Source organism: Taudactylus pleione, unplaced genomic scaffold (genome assembly GCF_031769625.1).
Source record: "Taudactylus pleione unplaced genomic scaffold, aTauple2 ptg000619l, whole genome shotgun sequence".
In the NCBI taxonomy this organism is placed as follows: domain Eukaryota; kingdom Metazoa; phylum Chordata; class Amphibia; order Anura; family Myobatrachidae; genus Taudactylus; species Taudactylus pleione.
In genome coordinates, this window is record NW_028285021.1 from 789,323 (window position 1) to 810,525 (window position 21,203).

Sequence of the window (21,203 nt, forward strand, 5' to 3'; positions counted from 1 at the left end):
ATGGATAGAGAAGAGGGACATTTTCAAAACTGTTCTGTACAATGACACCACCTTCCACGTTTGGCTGCAAAATTTTCCATGTGTGCCTGAAATTGTCCCAGTTCTACCCAACTCACAACACACAGTAAGATGTTCACAGTCTTTCATAGACGTATCATGTCAGCTCTCCAGCACAGCCAATATATCTGAAAGAGATATCTGTGTATGGGTAACCCCACCGACCGCCCGTACACTGGCTGCAGGGACCGCCAACACTGACATCACAACTGGGTGGGCAAGTTTAAATGTCCACCCAGTTGTGGTGTCAGGACAGACGCACCAGGCGGCCAATTGGTAAGTGTGTATAGCTTACCAATCGGCCACTGGGACTGCAGACTAGTCTGCTGTCCGATCCGTCATCTAAGTGTGTACCCGGCATTAAAATTTATGTTCTGTAGGAGCTTCATATGTTGTGCTTCTGCGCACATTTCCAAATATTATGCTACTGGTAACATCCTACAACCCTCCAATGGGATCTTGCACTTAATTGAACCAACCACCATGGGGTAAATTTAGTAAATTGCGGTTTTACAAAAGGGGAGTTGTTGCCCATAGCAACCAATGCAAGTTTACTTACCATTTTCTAAATGTTGCAAATAAATGATAGTCAGGATCTGATTGGTTGCTAGGGACAGACTGGGGACAAGAATCATCCATAGCATTCTTTGTGCTCACACACCATAGGGGCATGGCCATGCATCACGGAGGCATGATCACTCCTCACGGGGCTTTGCCTTGTGGCACTCCCCAGCCTTAGTATGCCGGCCGAGCGCCAGCTGGCGGAGCTGCTCAGGCAGGCCCTAACACGACATTTGCCAAAAATGCCAGATGGCCAGTCCACCCCTGTTCATTGCTATGGGAAACACCCGCACTTTAGTTAATTTTCCCTTATGACCTGCCTAGCAGAATAAATTGAACATCATTGCCATATCTCTCTACACTTCAAATTTCGAATATATGCAAATACAGTGCATGAAGGCGTTCCACAGCATGACAAAGCAAAGGCAGAACGCAAAAATTGTATTGTATTAACTTCAAAAAATGTTATGCTATAGAATTGAAGCAATACATTAATATAATAGCACTGTTCTAGAAATGTATTGTGGTGTATATGTGAGTGTTATATATTGGGTACAGCACATAAATTTTGGCCTGTGCTTGTGATTACTTTCCAGGAACTAGCACTGTGTCTGTTCATAATAATTACCTGGAGCCAGAAACTAGCGCTTTGCCTGTACTCATTAAGTGCCAAGAGCAGGAGTTCGTAACCTGGGGTACTTGTGGGTACAAGACATGCCTCCCCACCCGATTTCATACACTTATTTTTAAGTCTGTGTGTACGGTGTATTATAATTGAAGTATGTCTTTCTGCGCTATGTGAATACAAATTGTTAATATTGTAATTTTGATATTCTTGACTGGGAGTGGGGTGGATGGGAGATTTTCCATTGTGGGTTGGGATGGATGCTTTTTTAATTTTTATTAACATTGGATTTTAGGACTGCAAGTGTAACCTCCCTTGAGGCTTACATCCTATGGACCTATTTACTTCATTTTCTACTACAAAATTGTATAATAATAATAGCTGACAGGGGTTATGATAAAAAAAATGATGAAAACGAAATAGGTACGAGTAATTAAAAAGTTTCTGATCCACTAGCCTAAAGCCTGTAAATAGCACAATGGCCGTATGCATGAACATGTAGTGTCCCGCTAGGCTGTTTTATCAGGGCGCTATTTCCTGCCTGTTTTGTAAATCTAGCCACCAGCACTGGTTTTGCTTATCATGTGGAACATAAATACTTTGAGTTGGTCCTGAAGAACCACCAACCCGTGTGACCCCCTGCAAGCGCCTCGCAACACCCTGGGGTGCCACGAGACCCAGATTTGGCAACCACTGTACTAAGGTAGTTAATAAGCCATAGCAATTCCTATTCTCAGTGATGAATTGAAACTGTGCTACGTCATTTATCTGACATCTTGAATTCATGCTGCTGTGGGGTAGATTTTCTCCTTTACCACTGGGCAGCTAGCTAGGAATGTTATAGAGAGAGCTATTGTTTTACAGGTAATCCTGGGAACACACCTGGGCGACATATTCACCAACCCAGGGACCAGCAGACCAAGCGGCCGATTGGTAAACCAATGCACACTTACCAACCTGCCTCTCATGTTTCTGCGCTGACATTAACTGAGCGGCCATTTAAATTCACCCGCCCAGTTGAGATGTCCGTGTCGGCAGGTCCCAGCAGCGAGTGTACGAGCGATAGGTGGGTTGCCTGTACACAAATATATCTGCAAGATATATCGGCATCGGCTGTGCTGCAGGGCAGATGCGATGTTTCTGTGAACGATGATGTTCACAGACATATCGTCTGTACACGCCCACCGATGCACTATGCGATATGTCGTTCGTTCCCTGATTGTACGACATATGGCATAGTGTGTACCCAGCATTAGATGTGTAGTCTTTGGGCATTGATAAGTCAGTCCTACAAAGTAACCATGTTTGGAAAGTTTCAGCCTTTTCACAGAAAATTGGATTTGACCACATGCTAAACATAGGCTTTCATCCTTCTAATAGGCCGTGTGAACAAAGAACCTTTCAGAGATTTAGCTGTAAAGTTGTGGAATGCATGAACTATTTTAAAACCCACTGAGGATAATTTTAAAATCTGATGCACTGGTACTTGTGAACAAAGTGAAAGTCCTAGCAATGGGATTCATTTCAAACAAATATTTCAAAAACAGTATAAATATGGTTACTGTGGGTGATAGCAGATTGTTAAACAGTTACCTATGCAATGGTTATCCCAAGTTATATATACGTACCACCCAATAATACTGAGGAGGTTTATATGTGTGCCAAATGTTTTAAATATATACTTAACGGCTTTGGTGTCGCTATTATATCCTAATCCTATTAAAAGTTGGAAAGTTCAATTGCTGCCTTAATCTTACCTCGCATGGATCACTCTGCACAGAGAACCCATTTTATTGCATCTTTAAGTCTATCAATATAAGCGGCCGCTACAATCATGCCTGGTCGAGATAAATGCAAATATCATCCATACAAGTCTATTAATCTGCAGCTATAAGACTGATTTTCCTATCGCTACATATCATGGCATTAGAAAATCACTTATTGCCACAATTTCCAGGAAACATTTTGCTGGGGCTGCTCTGAACATATCGATTCACCTGCCAGTCTGGACGTTTATGCACGTTTGTAAACCAGTTTACTGTATTTTAATGATGAATCTAATGCATAGGTTCTCAGACTCTGTCCTCAGGACCCCACCCAGACAGTGCATGTTTCCAGGTCTCCTCACAGAATTACAAGTGAATAATTAGATCCACCTGTGGATATTTTTTAAAATGTGTCAGTGAGTAATGAATACACCTGTGCACCTGCTAGGAGACCTGGGAAACGTGACCTGTTTGGGGTCCCGAGGACCGAGTTTGTGAATCTCTGGCCTAATGAGTACCTGTCATCTGTGGTTCCAGGCATTTCTGCTTGGTGTATTATGTTGTTGTGTATATTTTATTTATAAGTTTTTGTTGAATCACAGAACCCAATATTTACTTTTTTTTTTTGTTAATTGTTTTTATTTTATTCACAGGAGTGTGGTAAGTAAAGATGGCAGAAGCTCACCAGGCTGTCGCATTCCAGTTTACAGTAACCCCAGATGGGATTGACCTAAGATTAAGTCATGAAGCTCTTAGACAGATCTATCTCTCTGGCCTCCACTCCTGGAAGAAGAAGTTCATTAGATTTAAGGTAACAATTGGTATTTGTACTCTAGAGCTTACAAACGTTGACATTTGCCTCTTACAATGTATTTCTATGAGGATGCACCAATTTCAGTCTTTGTTTTGAGCAAAGTGTTATGGAGCATACACACGGTCAGATGTGTCAGATGAACGACCAACGATTTGAACGATTTTGCAAACGATTTGAACTGTGAACGATTTTTGACTGCATCAAAATGACTGAAATCGTCCAAAACTGACTGCAAACAGATGTCAGATATCGTTATCTGACCATCGGGAACGCACATCAGATTTTCCTTCAGATATGAACGATTGAACTTTTTTTGAAATAGTTATCGTTCAGATCTGAAGAAAAATCTGACAGTGTGTATGCACCATTAGGAAGATTTGGATTTGCAGAATCCTTTGAGCGTACAAACCTAAATCCTGGTTTAACTGTGATATTTGGGGCAAAGGACGAGTAGTTACTGCTTTCAGAAGCTAAAAGCTTGTACAGATACAACTTTATCATGCTGGCTGCAGATGCTGTGATATTGCGCCATTTCACAAATATTGCACTGTGTATTGTCTTAAATCACTGCGATGCCCAATAATCCTATAGATATTATTCAGTTCTTCATTGGGCATGTTGGTAAATGCCGTTGGACGATCACTGCTTTCAGTCTTTGTGTTCGATAATCTATGACTGCTCAAAACAGTCCCCGGTCACTCCGGACGTTTTCCAGCAGCAAAAGTCATGTATTCATGACCTGAAGCTGACAATTGTAGTCTAAATAGAGTTTGTAGAGTTGGTGCTAAGTAAAGTAATGTTGTGTTTATCCAACAGAATGGAATCCTCACAGGTGTCTTCCCTTCAAGCCCCTCCAGCTGGTTAGTGGTGGTGGTCGGTGTGACCTCAGCGTCAATGTATACCAAAGTGGACCCATCTTTTGGTTTAATAGAGAAGATAAACCAGACGATCGCTACTACGTAAGTTTTTAAAACCAATTACATCTTCCTTATTATGTATCTTCATTATGGAGGATAAGAAAATACTGGTTGGTGATAGTAAGACCAAGGGTCCTGGTCTGGACATTTAATAACTTTATAAGTGAAAAGAACAGCACAAAAATGTATGGTAGCGAAAACTGTGAAGAGCACATAACTTAGTGGACATTGTTATGTTTCGTTTAAAATGCCATCAAATATAAATGCACAAACTATTCCCTTTGAAAGTTCCTCGTGCAGAAGATCAGTTATTTAATGAGTTGTGGGTGAAGTTCCAGGAATTTGAAATGTGAATGAGCAGAGACCTCACTGATCCTCCCTATCCCCTGTATTTTATCGGGTGGCTTGCTGCAGATAATATAACTTGTAGTAGGATATTAGTTGCAAGCCTGACAGAAGTAAAAAGAATTGAAGGCATATCAAGAAGACTCTTCACAGGTTCCAAGACTAATATTGGGGAGAATTTAGTTACAAACTGTGGCCAAGAATTGTCGTGGTAGCTGCTGAAATGTCAGCACCTCTCACCCACTATCCTCTCCAGAGATATCTAATCCTTCTCACTGTGGGCGGGATGTGCTAAGCATAGTATTCGTGATGCGGTACATCCCGCTTCACATCAGGTACATACGGCAGTTGATTACCGCGGTATGTACCTAGAATATTGCAAAGGTCAGCTTTCCAGATAAGAACTGTCCTTTGCAATGTCCCCCGGATAGATGGACTTCCAGGTTTAACACCCAGGAGTCCCTGTGGCATCCTTCTGTGCATGCGCAGAAAGGCCGCGGGGGGAGATGGGAGGGATACGATTGGATACCTCTCAGGGAAGGCGTCCCGAATAGAAGCCCATAGGCTTCTATTGGGTAACTTCACCTGAAAATGGTGTTACCCACCGAGACAAAGCACCAGTATGCATCGCATTCTGGTGCTTTGTTCATTTGGAAAATGCGGTAAGGCCCCCCGAAAATGCAGTTTTTGCAACATTTTCCCCTTTAGTAAATCCCGCCCTGTGAGCAATGTCTTCCATACCGTAGTTCTCATAATTCTCCTACTGAGTGCAAATTGAAGTCTTTCTGATGTGTCTAGTAGTACCCACAGCCATGATCTAACTATATTGTTTCTCCATATTTATATTACAAGTCATTTTGCTAATCTTCTATTACAGCACTCTGTGATAACGACAATAAAAGTAGTAGTTTACATTATGGGAAAAACTGTCAATCTTTATTTTTCAGTTGTGTTTGACAATTAGTAGAAGTGTCTTAAAAGCCTGCATCATAATTTACTAGCAGATGATGTGATGCTAATAAATCAGTACACATCAATTCAGCAACTCTTGTCGTAATCTTCTGACATACTGTGTTTGTGTATTATTTGTTTTATATTTTTGATAGGTGCTTCTTTGTGCATCTAGTATGTTTTTGTGTGCGTGTATTAGCAATCGGTTTATTATTTTGTATACAAGATGAAACGTTGTATCTACAGTATTAGAGAGGTTTTTTACAATTTATTGAAGCTCAATAGCAAATGCGTATTTCACAAGCAATAGAGGAGGGTTAAAAACATGGGTGTAAGAATGTGATCTATGTTTGACATTGACCTGGCGGATAGGTCTCTGTTGCAGACCTCAAATGTTTTGTGATTGGTATGTCACAGTATATGTTTATACGCTAGTCTTACATATCTGCTTTTTTAAGTTATGTCCACTATGCATGTGACTCTGCTTTAGACCTGTAATCTTTTAGTACATATAATGATTACTAGGCTTACACAGTTTCCTGGGTAATTCTGAGTGTTCTCAATAGAGGTATTTTTGTTGCTATGCTTTCGAAGGTCAATTGGTTTGTATACCAGCAAAGCTCAGTGTATGAGTGTGCTTTGTAACTTGTACAGGTATGGGTAACAATAGTTACTGTGGAACTTTTTTATGTCCACTCCTAAGAATTGTTTAACCTCCTAAAACCCTTTGTTTATAAACCCCCAGATGACAATCGTGGAACATAGGGAAACATTTCCAGATTGTATTTCCCTCTACCAGTATGGATGAAAGAGGGTGGGTTACCTTAGGGGAATATTGGATTTTAAATAATGTTAAATTTATCATTACTCTTTTTTTTTTTTTTTGTATTTTTTTATCTCCCTCATGTAAAGCGACTAGACCCATTCTCCGGTAAAGTGGGCTGTTGGTGTCTAATTTTTAGAACTATATGCATTTAGCTCAGTATATGTATCATTAGCCTGGCGCATAAATAAGAGCGAAAGATTCCTTGTTTGTCTGATGGGTTCCTATGGCCTACAGTAAATCAGCTTGTCAATCCCAGGTTACTGTTTAATGTTTTACTTAACATTCGTTGGACCAGGAAATTAATTATATATCCTGTTTATTAATGTGATAGATTCCTTTGTAAAATCAGTCTTGCTAATTCGTAATGACTAATCTAACTCACTGTATCTCTGCGGACTGTACCAGCAGGGGATAATAAATGATCCACAGATTCTTTGGAAACTGTGCCGTAATGAACTAATAAACTATTTAATTGCCATTTTCATTTTGTATACACAGAGATTATTTAGCATTCGACTAAGAGGAAGTTGTTTGTGCATCATACAATGTACAGGGAAAATTGGTTCTGTGCACGCTTTAGATCATCCATTGCGCATAAAAAATATTGTATATCAACCAAACAAGATAGTACTTTTATCATAATTTATCCACACATCTATTGTGTAGCACAGAGAAAATATACAGCTAATGCTTTGTGTGGCTTCTAGAGAACATTCTATACAAACCTAGTTCCAGTCTTGTTTCATGGGCAGGTACGCGTAAGTCGCTCACCTGGTTCCCGGCTGCTGTGCTCCATAACATTACCTGCTCTCATTATCAACTATCTGTATTGGCTCTGGCTGGCCTGTAGGGCGGTTCTACTGGCCTTATTCTCACAAGTTATCTGACCTGCTGCTATTGCTAAGCACTTGTGGCCACAGAATAACATCATTGGAAATGGGACTACTATGGACATATGCAATATACTATTTTGTACATGGCACCCATACATTGGACAGCCTGTTTGGAAACTAAAAGCCAATACTTGCTAGTTCTGTATTTTAGAATTTGTAGTTTTTCAACAGCTAAAGACACAGGTTGCCCAGTGCTCCACTAGAATAATATTTCCTTAAAGAACAAGTATAAGCCACTATTTGCAGTAAGTATTCACTATATTAAAGGCTGTGTTATTACTAAGCTGATTAATATAGCAGAAATAAGTGGTGTGTGTATATTTAAAGGGGTTTTACACTTTTGGATCTTCTCAAAAATACATGACCACTACCTGCAGTTTATCAGCGGACCCTGGCCCCCTTCCATCGTTAGCGGAAGCTAAGACCCGTCTTACAATGCCGTTCTCAAGGGCTAAGCTAGGAGAATGCTACCTCTGTATATATTGCAATACTTGTGTGAAGCTGGCAAATCATGCTGGAGTCTTCCCCATATGATTAGGGGTAATAATTTCACAGCAGACCAAATCACTTAGGACTCGCCTTTTTGTACAGTACCAGATCCTATTCAACACTGTCCATTAGATGTGGGAGAGTAATATTAGAGTGAAAAGTCATCTTAACAGTGAAAATTGTATTTCATCTTCATAGATCATATCTGAAAATGTCAGATTTGCAGTTTAATTGTACTATTCTGTAGGGCTTCAAGTATCTAATTCTATTTTATTTTCCAACAGCGGGTACATGACCAGCCAGACTCAGAAGATTGTCAGTGGTGTTCTCTTTGGAACAGGCCTGTGGGTGGCCCTTATAGCAACAATGCGCTGTTCCCTAAAAAATCTTCTGTCTTACCACGGATGGATGTTTGAGGAGCATGGAAAGCTCTCCACCTCTACCAGGATATGGATGGTGAGTAGACTTTGATATGTAACGTGTACTGTATGTTGGCCAGATCGGCCAATCATAGATATTAGCAGTGCTATTTTTCAACTAGAACAAGCAGGAACTCCATTCCTAAACTTATAATTAACTATGACATAATGTCCTGGGCCAAAATTTATTTTCCATAAGATAAGTGTTATATTAAAGGCCCATTTGAGGGCCTTATCTACTAAATACTATATGTATGTGTATAAAAAAAAAAATACAAAAAAAATAAATAAATAAATAAATAATAATAATTAAAAAAAAAAAACCCCACCCACAGTTCCTGAACCTATTTTCCAGGAAAATAGCCCTAGATATTAGTAATACAGGGTGTTATACTAATAAGCTGATTTTATCATTTCAACATACGTAAGACAATAGGAATGAGAACCATGCTCCAAGAGCTAATTGATAACATGTTATCCATTTGTGCACTTGTACTCTTTATTGTTGCTCATTGTGAAATACTGTCTGACAAATATAATAAAAATATAAATCTATAGAATAAACCCTGATGCAGCAAACAATCATAATAGCCAAAATGCCTACCTTTAGACGATAAATGTATTAAATAGCTGAGGTGGCACTTGGGGACTTGGTATTCAAGGAAATAATCTGGACTTCCAACGTTTTGGTTTATTGATAAACTGTCTTCAGGGATAACATGGTTTATCAATAAACCGAAACGTTGGAAACTCTTTTGAAGTCCAATTTATACCCTTGAATACCAAGTCCCTGAGTGTCATCTCTGCTGTTTACTATAGAAGGTTAAATATATAATAATTTGAATGTTTAAATTACAAGTTGGGCATTGCTTATTTTGTTGTTTGACTTGCAAATCTCAACCACCAAAGAGCTCAAAATGGTAATCAAGTTGCTGTGTGACATGAAGTAGACAACACAGTGAACTATCCAGAGCACAGCAACCTGCTGTCTACATAACATTAACTAAAAAGCTGAAGAAAGAAAAGATCCTGAGCATACAATAATAGGAATTGATGTATAATACCATTGCATGTTAGTCTTATAACATTATAGCTAGATACTGTACCTTTTTATATTTGCAACTTTATAACTTGGGAGTGATCAGTGTGTAATGATTACACACAGACAGGACATCAGTCCTACAATCTAAGAGATCAATTAATTCAGAGGTGCACGTTTTTTAGTCGTAATTACACTCTCATTGTGTGCGCAGAGCTAAAAGTGAATATATGCCCGTGTTGCAGGCATCTATGTGACCTTCCTGCCCCTAACCATACACTTGGTTTAATTTCCGTCCTCATTGCTATCCTTGGTGCTGAATATATCTGAATACACACAACTCAATTCTATCTACGTAATTCTTCCTTAAATTAGCCTACTTGGAAATACCCTATTACGCCCATTCAGCCCCAAGTGCATAAAACACAAAATCATACACTTGGCTACAGAGCATGCGCAGTAATCAAAATATCCGTACCGCAGAACGGACTTGAGTGTTTCTCTGCATCCCCCTAAATGCATTAATTAAAGAATACGTCTCTGTGTGTTTGATTTTAGTGAATTTGAGTATTTTGCTTTTTCAGGGAATGGTGAAATTGTTCTCTGGTCGGAAGCCTATGCTGTACAGTTTCCAAACCTGTCTCCCTCATCTCCCAGTGCCACCTGTAAAGGACACGGTGAAAAGGGTAGGTTCTGTGCTCACTTTAGGGACTACATTGGGAAACTTAAAAGGCTCTCTTGTTTACCTTACAGCAGGGTTGTATAAAATTGGATTTTTAAAAAAAAATCAAAACCGGATTTATTTGATTTAAATAGGAAATTTTTATTTAACATTTTTTTTAAGTAAATGTTTAAAAATTTAAAACGTTTACTTAAGATTTTTTATTTACTTTTTTTAAGTAAACGTTTAAAATTTTTAAACGTTTACTTAAAAAAAAGTTTAATAAAAAAACCTATTTAAATCAAATCCGTTTTTTTTTTTTTTTTAATCCAATTTTTATGCAACCCTGCCTTCCAGTATAATAACTATTGGAAAAAAGTTACATAGTTCATGGTTCCACACTGTAGTTTGTAGTATCATTTCAAGATATCGGTATATTTTTGGTAGGATTTCTGTCTTGATTCTTTGTTGTTTTTTTTGCCTTAAAACATCTTGAAACTAAATATTTACAGATAACTCCTCAACCTATGCTGTAACAATATCTAGTAGTTGGCTCCGTTTTTATCAGGATTATGCATATGTTATAATATACTTATAACACACCTGTCGCTTTGCAATATTCCAGCCAAGTAGCTCGGTCAACACGCAATCTGTTGGATTGCGCCATTTTACCAAATTACCTGTTCTTAGCAAAAAAAAAAGGTATAAATTATATAGACTGTTAAGGTTAAGCATACTTGCTACCTCTTCAATGTCAGGGAGACACCCTGACATAATTGTGATGTTCCTGAAGAGTCTAGCAACAAATAGAATGTGTGCTACAATAAAATGGCCGCCTCTCTTCAGCATACTGATGGCTACATGAGTGACTATGTGCTCAAGAATGTGTGATGAATTATAGTGGATGTGTGGTGGATTGCATGAACCTGGTGGAAAGGAGAGAGTGAGAGGGGATCACTTAAGTTTCTAGAATATAGTAGAGTGCAGGATTTTTTTTAATGCACAATTACAGGGTAAAACATCTTGTGTTATTGGGTTCATGGAGTCTTACTTGCTGACTTTCTCTCTCTGAGAAAGAAGCCCAGAGAGGAGATGTTGCTGACCACTTCGGGTAGCAGGGCTGGGCACATCATTAGGTCCTTCCACGTCACAGCAAAATGCCGCAAATCGTGGGCAAGGTTAAAAAAACGACGCAACTCGCTTCATTTTAGTCCCCACCATACAGACCTGCGATTCCTGGTGTTATCTCCATGTCCTTCCCACTTCACTAGGAAGCGGGTGGGATGCGGAAGGTCTACACACTCGGAAAAAAATGTGGGTCTTCCGCTCCTTCTGGCAGAGTAGGTAAGTATGGCTAAAGTATAGATTTATAGGCAATCTGTTCAGGTATTTCTGCACATTTATTTATTTTATTTTTTTACACTGTGATGTCTGCACATAATATACAAAAATAAACATCATAGCTGTCCGTATGTAGTTTACATGTGTCAAACTATGTAACTCGGGGCTCATTTACAGTAGGCCATAAGTCAATTTTAAGGCGAGGCTCAAGGATGGAGCAGTACACGGCCTCTTCAGCGCTGCTTTCACATTCTCTTTCAAATGTATTTTGAAAAGTAGGCAAGTAGAAGGTCAAGCATAGTGACTTTAAAACCATTATTGACAATGATACAGGGTTTAAGGTTAGGTTTCATGATATAAAAAGATGAGCAGATCCAGCCCATATATAACAGCAGAAGTAACACATGCAGAACCTATATAAAAGGAAAACCTACCAATTTCCATACTGGACTACTGCATTACTAGCTTTGAAAAATCAGTGGTTTGTATGGTTAAGTAAGATATAAAGGGTTATATGTTATTTTATATGCTTTTCTAGGTACATGCGGAGATACCGTAAGTTTTTGAAGCCTTTTCATGGTGCTCTTATTAATTTAGAAAGCTTCTAACATGCTTCAGGCAGTCATTTATTGTAAATGGCGTGTAATGGTTTGTGTACCAACCTGTGACTTTAAGTATTTTCTAGATTGAATACGTTAATTCATTAACTGTAAGTAAATAGTGTAGAAGTAATTCAACCTGAATAGAGTCTTATTTTTCAGAATATATATTAATGTGTTCAGGCCCTAGTTGCCTGAAGTGTAAACTCCAATGTAAAACCTCGGATTGGCCAAATCCTGATATGATCAAGCAGATTTTTGTATTCTTCTAATTCTAAAAGCGTTTCAAAGACATATTTGCACATTTTTGTTTTATTTAGAAGGGGCATATCTTTAAAATAAGCATTTGAGTATAATGTGGCTTTAATCCTTTATATAAAAATGAATGACTTTAAATGGCCATAAAGTTGCCTGTAATTGTTCACAAGGAACGCACTACCGATGGCAGCACAGATATCTCTGCATGTTTCTGGTTTTCGCTCACACTAACAATTCTAAAGAAGTTTTTAGAATGGTGTCTGATATAATATAAGGCTAATATAATATAAGGTAATATAAGGCTGCTCGCATTTGAGGTTAACTTTAATCTGGTACAAAAATACTTTATAGGGCATGTACCTGGTTTATTGCCGAGTTTGGGGCAAGTATGATTAAAATGTAAAGAGTATGAAAAGGAGCCACAAAACAGGACGAAGTACAAAATTCCACGGTCAATCAGACCCCATCCATTCACATCTTCCTGTCTTGTATGATCATTTTACAGCATGTAATCCCACCCACTCTGACAATATTCAGCCCCAGAGAGGGGTGCCAAGAAGGTGTTGGGGGAGACTGCGTTCCTGGATGCATAGCCACACCCCCAATCCAGTGTGGCCCAATCCAGTGTGGCCACATTACCCTGAAGTTCCCCCTAGGACCAGTGATATGGTTTACATTATGAAGACTCGGCGCTGTGCTGCTTTTGCTAACACCGCACAAGCAGATTTGCAGGATTTGGCAATGCTATTCTTGTGGAGCATACACACGGTCAGATTTGTCAGATGAACGATATGAACAATTTGACCACCTATGAACGATTTTGCAAACGATTTGAACTGTGAACGATTTTTGACTGCATCAAAATGACTGAAATCGTCCAAATCTGACTGCAAACACATCAGATGTCAGATATCGTTATCTGACCATCGGGAACGCTCATCGTTAATTGTTCATCGTTCAGACATGTCAGATATGTCAGATTTTCCTTCAGATATGAACGATTGAACAATTTTTTAAATCGTTATCGTTCAGATCTGAAGAAAAATCTGACCATGTGTATGCACCATTATGGAGCATACACACTGTCAGATTTGTCAGATGTGTCCGATGAACGATTTGATTAACGATTTGAACTATGAACGATTTTTGTCTGCATTAAAATGACTGAAATTGTCCAAATCTGACTGCAAACACATCAGATGTCAGATATCGTTATCTGACCATCGGGAACTCTCATCGTTCAGACATGTCAGATTTTCCTTCAGATATGAACGATTGAACGATTTTTTAAATCGATATCATTCAGATCTGAAGAAAAATCTGACCGTGTGTATGCACCATTAGAGAGCATTAATAGAATATGTTACCTTCTATACCACCACATAAATGGGCGTTTTGGCTGCTTTTGTAGATAGAATGTGAATATATTGGTGAAAGAAAACTAAGGAATAGACACGTTCGAAATAAACTACTTTGCCAACGCCAAACTCTCTTCCCCTATCCCTGTAGTATTTGGACTCTGTTAAGCCTCTGATGGATGATCAGCAGTATAACAGGATGGAAGGTCTTGCCAAAGATTTTGCCGTTAACCTAGGACCAAGACTTCAGTGGTACCTGAAGCTGAAATCGTGGTGGGCTACAAACTATGTAAGTGATGCATTTCAGCAATAAATAATGTATGTGTAGTGCACAGTTTAGTGTTTATTGGCTTGTATTGTTCTTGTGTTAGTGACTGTTTGTTTTGTTGTGGAATATATTACTTTAGTGCCATTTCTTGTGTCCCGATAGGTGAGTGACTGGTGGGAAGAGTATATCTACCTCAGAGGCCGTGGGCCAATCATGGTCAACAGTAATTACTATGCAATGGTAAGTGTTCAAAGAAGAAACCATTGTCTCCTCAAGCAATAAGATAAAAGCTTCTGACAGATCCTACAGCAAAAACTTTATCAGTCTCATGTACTGAGTATCACTTGTCTATTTACTATGCTGCTCTTTTTAGTACTAACTTGTCTACACTTGAATTCTAGCCTATATATTGTGTTCTGTAAATAACATTTTAGAATTCCCTCTTCTTTTGTTGAAGGACCCCAAATCCGACAAAGCAATTTGATCTTTCACCTAGCTGATTGTTTGCTGTGTGTAACGACACATTAATGTAATCTGCATCATGTTACTGTCTGCATAATCAAACGTTTAACTCTTTCCTCTGAATTAGCCTTGCTTATGTACCTAAAATATATTTTTTAATCTGTTTATTGACCGGAACCTAAATCCCACCCTATAAATGTTTGTTTTAGTGAGTTTTACCAATTTCTACCTATTACCTCCATTGTGAAGTGCTATTAATATCTATGGATCGTGAGATGGAATACTTAATCGAGTCACTGAAGATCAAATCTAATTGTGGTCACATATAATAGTTGCACAATTCTGGACTACAAACTCCCATCCCTGTCATTGTATCCCATACTAAGGGGTATATTTGCTAAAGTGCGGGTTTATAGAAGTGGAGATATTGCCCATAGCAACCAATCAGATTCTACTTATCATTTATCTAGCACCTTCTAGAAGATAATAGCTAGAATCTGATTGGTTAGGGCAACCACTCCACTACTAAAAACCCACACTTTAATAAATATACCCCTAAGTGTATTATATCAGTTCAGAGTAATAATGTAGCTTATATTGTTATTACTTGCACTAGCCGTATGTCTAGTGTCAGAAGTACTTAAGGACACGTAGCTTTTGGCATTTGGTCATGTTCTGAGGCCTTTGTTTGCAATATGGTAAAAACCACTAGGACATTTAGAAACATAGGGATCATTAATCCCTATGACAAGCACAACCTCAGTATACATTGGAACTTTTAGGTGCAAATGAAAGACCATGAGCGCTACTTTTGTAGCTGTACGTTTAGGCTACCATACGTTTATAAAAGGTGACTGTTTATATTAGAAAGAGTTGATGATTGATCAATGTTTTCAGCTGATGGCACATTCGTCCTGCAGCGATGACCACACACCGCTCCAGACTTCTATTAAATATAAACCCTGGAAGATAGTTCACGATGCTGCAGCAGTTGATACGGAATTTATCAATTAACTAAAAAAGCTGAAGACTACCCTTCATTATTTATTTCATCATTCAGTTAAATATAAATTGGATATATTTTCCATCACCCATGCTTTGTTTATCCGTATTGATTATTTAGCATTTGGTCTGTGCTTTTATTTTATTATGTGCTAATTCCTAGTAAATGACCTTACCCCCCCGCCTTGTATTATTACTACAAGGCTGTGATAATACTTTTACAATACGGAGACCAAAGTCCACCGAGCTACCCAGAGTTAGAAGACTTTGTAACCTCCTCACTCCTTTACCCTGTCCTTGTGTGACCGCTGTCTCTCTGAATGACAATGTTGTGGTTTAATATGTTCAGTTGTGTCTTGCCACAAGGTGTACGTTACAGTATTAAGGCAATAACAGTATATTATTGTGAGAAACAAATACACACAGAGAATAAGGAAGATGCTTGAAAGCATTTATAATCTATTTGGGGATTGGATTATAAAAGTAATGACGGGTTTGTTTTGTTTATGTTCTTGTTCCGTGCAGATAACATTATGTTCATTCTTGTACTATTACCGCTAGGACGTAATAGTACAAAGTACACTGAGCGCAATAAGTCACTTTATTACCTTCTCATACCTCTTACCCTCCCCCATGCGAAAACCATGAAGGAACATTTTTGATGCAATACATTTACATGGTGGCGCATGGTGAATGTAACCTCTTACAGTATTAATGAACAGGCATCATATTATTGGGAAAAATAAGTACAATGAGAACCAAGGGCCTGATTCAGACCCACTCGCAAGCGGCTGTCCGCTCGCAAGTGGGTCGATGTTGTACACTGCGCATGCGCACGACGGCGGGAGCTCCGTCGTGCGCATGCGCCAGACGCGCCGAGCGAAGGACTTTCCTTCGCTCGTTGTGTCTGATCAAAGGGGGCGTGCTGTCGATGTTGATTGACAGCACGCCCCCTTTGGTGGGCGTGCCGGGGGCGTGGCTGCCCAGACGGGGGCGTTCCCAAGGGAACGTTTACCGTCAGAAGCCGGCCCACTGACATCACTAGTGATGTCAGTGGGAGTGATTTTGGCTCTGATAGAGCCAAAATCACTCCGGGCCTTGCGGTTGAAAAACTCAACCGCAGGCTCCGGCTCGCAGTGGCGATGGTCAAGACCATCGCGGCCATCAAACTGCACGCTCGTATAGGCTGTTGGTGGTGACCCACAGCTATACGAGCGTCCAGGAGGACGCTCCATAATTATGGAGGACGGCCCTCATTCAGAGCGTGCGCTCTGCTCAGAGCGTACGGCTCTGAATGAGGGCCCAAGTTCCAAAGAGTTTACAATCTAAATGGGAAGTAGGTGAAGTAATTTCAACAGTTTGTCTTAACACACAATTGGTTATCAACCTATGGTTCATCAGGGAGGACCACTCTCCTCCATCAGATCCAAATGAAATAATTAGAGATAACTGAACCCCTGATCTAGCAGATGATATTGGTGTAGGATTATGGGGGCTTTTTAGGTCATTTTTTTTTGTTTACTTTTTAGAAAGTGTCCTTTAGGAAACTCTACATCAGCGCCATGTAACGGACAATGGTGATATCCACCAGTGTCCATTTCTTCCTCACTATGTGGCCCTCTCAGGTAGTCAGCTGAGTGTAGTTCTTTTGAGTCCACCCTCCAGCTGTTGCATTACGTTGTTGTAATGGTATACTGTATGTCAATACCAGAATGTCTATTCTCTACATGTCAACATTCTGAGAGATTATAGACATTGTCTTAATGTGACAGCCAATTTTAGTGTTGGGCTGCGGTTATGGATTATATTTAAAACCGCATTGCTGACATGTTGACTGTCTATATTCACAATGTCGACTTTCGGGCAATGTTGACATTGTGAATGTCAACATTTGACCTCTCGTCTTACCATCCACATCTACGTTCTGAATGTCAGCTTACAGATCATGTCGACATTTTGGTGTTGACTATTTGTACCACATCCAGTTGAAATGCAGTGGAGATCTAACATGGTACAAGGCAGACAGACCAAAGAGGATTTTGCTGCACCCTGCTTTACAGATTGGCTACATGTAGGCTTACTCATTTCTTCTACTAATACTTTACAATATCTCATGAATGTTAAATTTACCTTTTAAAGCACATCTGGGTGAAAAGTGTACATTTGTGTTCATTTACATGTGATGACAAGTAGTCTTTCCATCGTCATTGTTGCAAGGTAACGTATAATACACTCTTGCCTCCCCTAGGATTACCTGTATGTGTTGCCAACCCATGTACAAGCTGCAAGAGCTGGAAATGCCATCCATTCCCTTCTGCTCTACCGGAGAAAACTGGACAGAGAGGAAATTAAGCCGGTAGGTTTTGTTTTTCATCTGTGGGAATTGGCATGTGTTACTCTGTTGTGTTTGTTTTGTTTCCTTAGTAACTATATTGCAATATTCTTGTGCCTAGGCCTTTGCTAACCATGCAAAGATATATACGTAACGCATGGGCATGTATATGTATATGCAGAGCGTCTTTCGCATCTTTTTCGCAATCGGATGCAACAAAACCACTTCACGAGACTGCACTGATTAATTTGATATGCGACACTTGTACATCTGTGTGTGCCGGAGTCTGAATCTGTATACGAAGTGCTACGATGGAGAGGCCGCGGCTTTCTTTGATGCCGCAGTCTCCTAAAGCGGTTTTGTTGCATCCGAACACAACAAAGACGCTACACCGTTTAGCATGGCTTACTCGCGCCAGGCGTCTCACGCTGCATGACTTTATTGAGGCTAAGGGGTATATTTACTAAAGTGCGGGTTTATAGAAGTGGAGATGTTGCCCATAGCAACCAATCAGATTCTACGTTATCATTTACTTAGCACCTTCTAGAAGATAATAGCTAGAATCTGATTGGGTGCTATGGGAAACAACTCCACTTCTATAAACACACGCTTTAGTACATATACCCCTAGGTGTGTGATGACACTTCTGTAGTATCAGATTACATTGGACAGTGCAGTTAGTGTATATGGAGATCCCAAACGAATGGTACATATGCCCTAGTACTAGGATTACATATATCAATAAAATTAATATTGTGATCATTGAGTGCTAAATAATACACTAAAACCCCCTTGCAGCCCTGTATGTTTGTACACAGTTACAAATTGATCATCTATATCGGGGATGGGGAACTTCCTGGCCAGGGGCCTTATAAGGCCCTCGGTATCATTTGGTCTGGCCCTCAGAGCTTTTTTCTGCTAGCCTCATTTGGCTAGCAGGGTGACTAGAACGGCACCCTGCAGCCATAATATATGCAGCAGTGCCGCCTGGAGCATCCTTAGGACGCTTCAGACGGTCACATCGCTGCCCTTACAGCACCCCAAAGCATCCTCAGGATACTCCGGGCATTGCTGTAATCACCAGCTATTGTGGCCCCGGCCCCATGTGACATCACGCGTAGGGGGCATGGTCTAGACCAGGCCCGCAAAGAATGTTATATGTATCAAAATGGCCCTCTGCAGAAAAAAGGTTCCCCACCCCTGATCTATATCCAGCCTGTTTACTGAAATGATTCTGCTTACATTACATTACTCACATTACTAGTTTTTACTTTAAAAATAATGCAGCAATAGATGGAGGGGGGAGTTTTCTCTCCCCCACTCTGGCAGCCGATACATCTCAGCGTTATTGCTTCCTGCTTTCCCTCGATAATAGGCAAAGCAAGAAGAGCTTATAGCGACACGATAGGTGCTGCTATATTCCATCTCCCTGAATGCACCCCTCCTGCAAGTTATAAGGTTATCGAAAGTCATCATGTGCTTTAAGCACTCAGCCTGCAGCCTTGTGCATTCATATGGTCAGAGAACTCATAACGACTTCCAAAATCCTTATAATATACAGCAGAGAGTACATTATCCTATGAATAATGTGCAACGTATCCAAGCAGAGAAAAGATCCCGTGTTGGACAGCAGAGGGGAATGTCTGGAGGGGCTTATACAGTAAGAACAAATCTGCCGGGAGCTCAACTATTAATAGATTTCTGTTAGGAGATCACAACTTGTAGGAGTATTGTGACTTTATGCTTCTAAAGCAAAATACAGGATTATGGCCCTCATTCAGAGCCGTACGCTCTGAGCAGAGCGCACGCTCTGAATGAGGGCCGCCCTCCATAATTATGGAGCGTCCTCCTGGACGCTCGTATAGCTGTGGGTCACCACCCACAACCTATACGAGCGTGCAGTTTGATGGCCGCGATGGTCTTGACCATCGCGACCATCGCCACTGCGAGCCGGAGCCTGCGGTTGAGTTTTTCAACCGCAAGGCCCGGAGTGATTTTGGCTCTATCAGAGCCAAAATCACTCCCACTGACATCACTAGTGATGTCAGTGGGCCGGCATCTGACGGTAGGCGTTCCCTTGGGAACGCCCCCGGCAGGGAGGCACGCCCCAGGCACGCCCACCAAAGGGGGCGTGCTGCCAATCAACATCGACAGCACGCCCCCTTTGATCAGACACAACGAGCGAAGGAAAGTCCTTCGCTCGTCGCGTCTGGCGCATGCGCACGAGCTCCGTCGTGCGCATGCGCAGTGCACAACATCGACCCACTTGCGAGCGGACAGCCGCTTGCGAGTGGGTCTGAATCAGGCCCTATATTTAATGCCTTAGGTAATATATCGGTCACACTGCCTAAAAGTGTTGACAAACTGGTCACAATAGATAAAAGATAAAATCTTTGTTTAAGGTATTTAAGGTTGTTTATGCATTATCTTTGTAGATGAAACAAGGTATTGTTCTTTCTCAGTCTGTAAGTGCCTTAGTAGAATGACCTGTTACAGAGAGAAAGACAAGTGTACATACAATAAATGCTTGTTTCACAATCAAAGACATCTGTTTAATGGTTATTTAAGAACATCTTAAGCTGGGTACACACCTCACAGATATATCTGCAGATGATGGTCATTCATACACACTGAACAACCATCATCTGGCCGTGGGTCCTGCTGGCCGTGGGCGTGTTGCGCCCCACGGTCTCTGCTGCAAGTGTACGGGCGGTCGACTGCACGCTCATACACACAGCACGATGAGCCACTATATCACAGACATATCGCTGGTACACACTGGGCGATGCACACAAGATATATTGGCCGATCAAATGTTCGGCCAATACATCTGCCAGTGTGTACCCAGCATTAGGCCCTTTATTCGGTATTTGAAAAAGTTATTATTTTTTTTTTTTTTTTAGAAAAACCTTTGCGCTAAACACAGCATTTTCAGTGTACCCATGGGATGTGTATAACTCATGTACCTCAAGAACAAATGAGTTATAGCCCCAATATATATGTTTATCGGGGTTGGGTAACCTGTGACTCTTGTACATTTGCACATTAATGTCTACAACTTTATAGAAATACCCCTATGAATCCCCTTGTGACCTATGTGATTCATGATTTACAAGGACCAGAGTTCTAAGAAAATCTATATACTGTATCCACATCTCTAGTCAAATGATTAACTACAAATGAGCTAATCAATTGATGAAAGTCCAAACCATTTCCTGCT

The 21,203-nt window shown here is 40.3% G+C and overlaps 1 protein-coding gene across 2 annotated transcripts in view; it reads left to right on the plus strand.

The window, feature by feature from the left end:
* LOC148479628 (carnitine O-palmitoyltransferase 1, liver isoform-like) overlaps window positions 1-21,203 on the plus strand; it is a 74,503-nt gene that overhangs the window by 27,828 nt on the left and 25,472 nt on the right. For both annotated transcript variants that reach the window (XM_088454497.1, XM_088454498.1), the window contains exons 2-8: window positions 3,663-3,820; window positions 4,640-4,782; window positions 8,529-8,700; window positions 10,287-10,388; window positions 14,071-14,208; window positions 14,350-14,427; window positions 17,900-18,007. In XM_088454497.1, coding sequence (XP_088310623.1) covers window positions 3,680-3,820; window positions 4,640-4,782; window positions 8,529-8,700; window positions 10,287-10,388; window positions 14,071-14,208; window positions 14,350-14,427; window positions 17,900-18,007 — 882 coding nt within the window. In that variant the 5' untranslated portion in view covers window positions 3,663-3,679. The remainder of the gene's footprint in view (window positions 1-3,662; window positions 3,821-4,639; window positions 4,783-8,528; window positions 8,701-10,286; window positions 10,389-14,070; window positions 14,209-14,349; window positions 14,428-17,899; window positions 18,008-21,203) is intronic.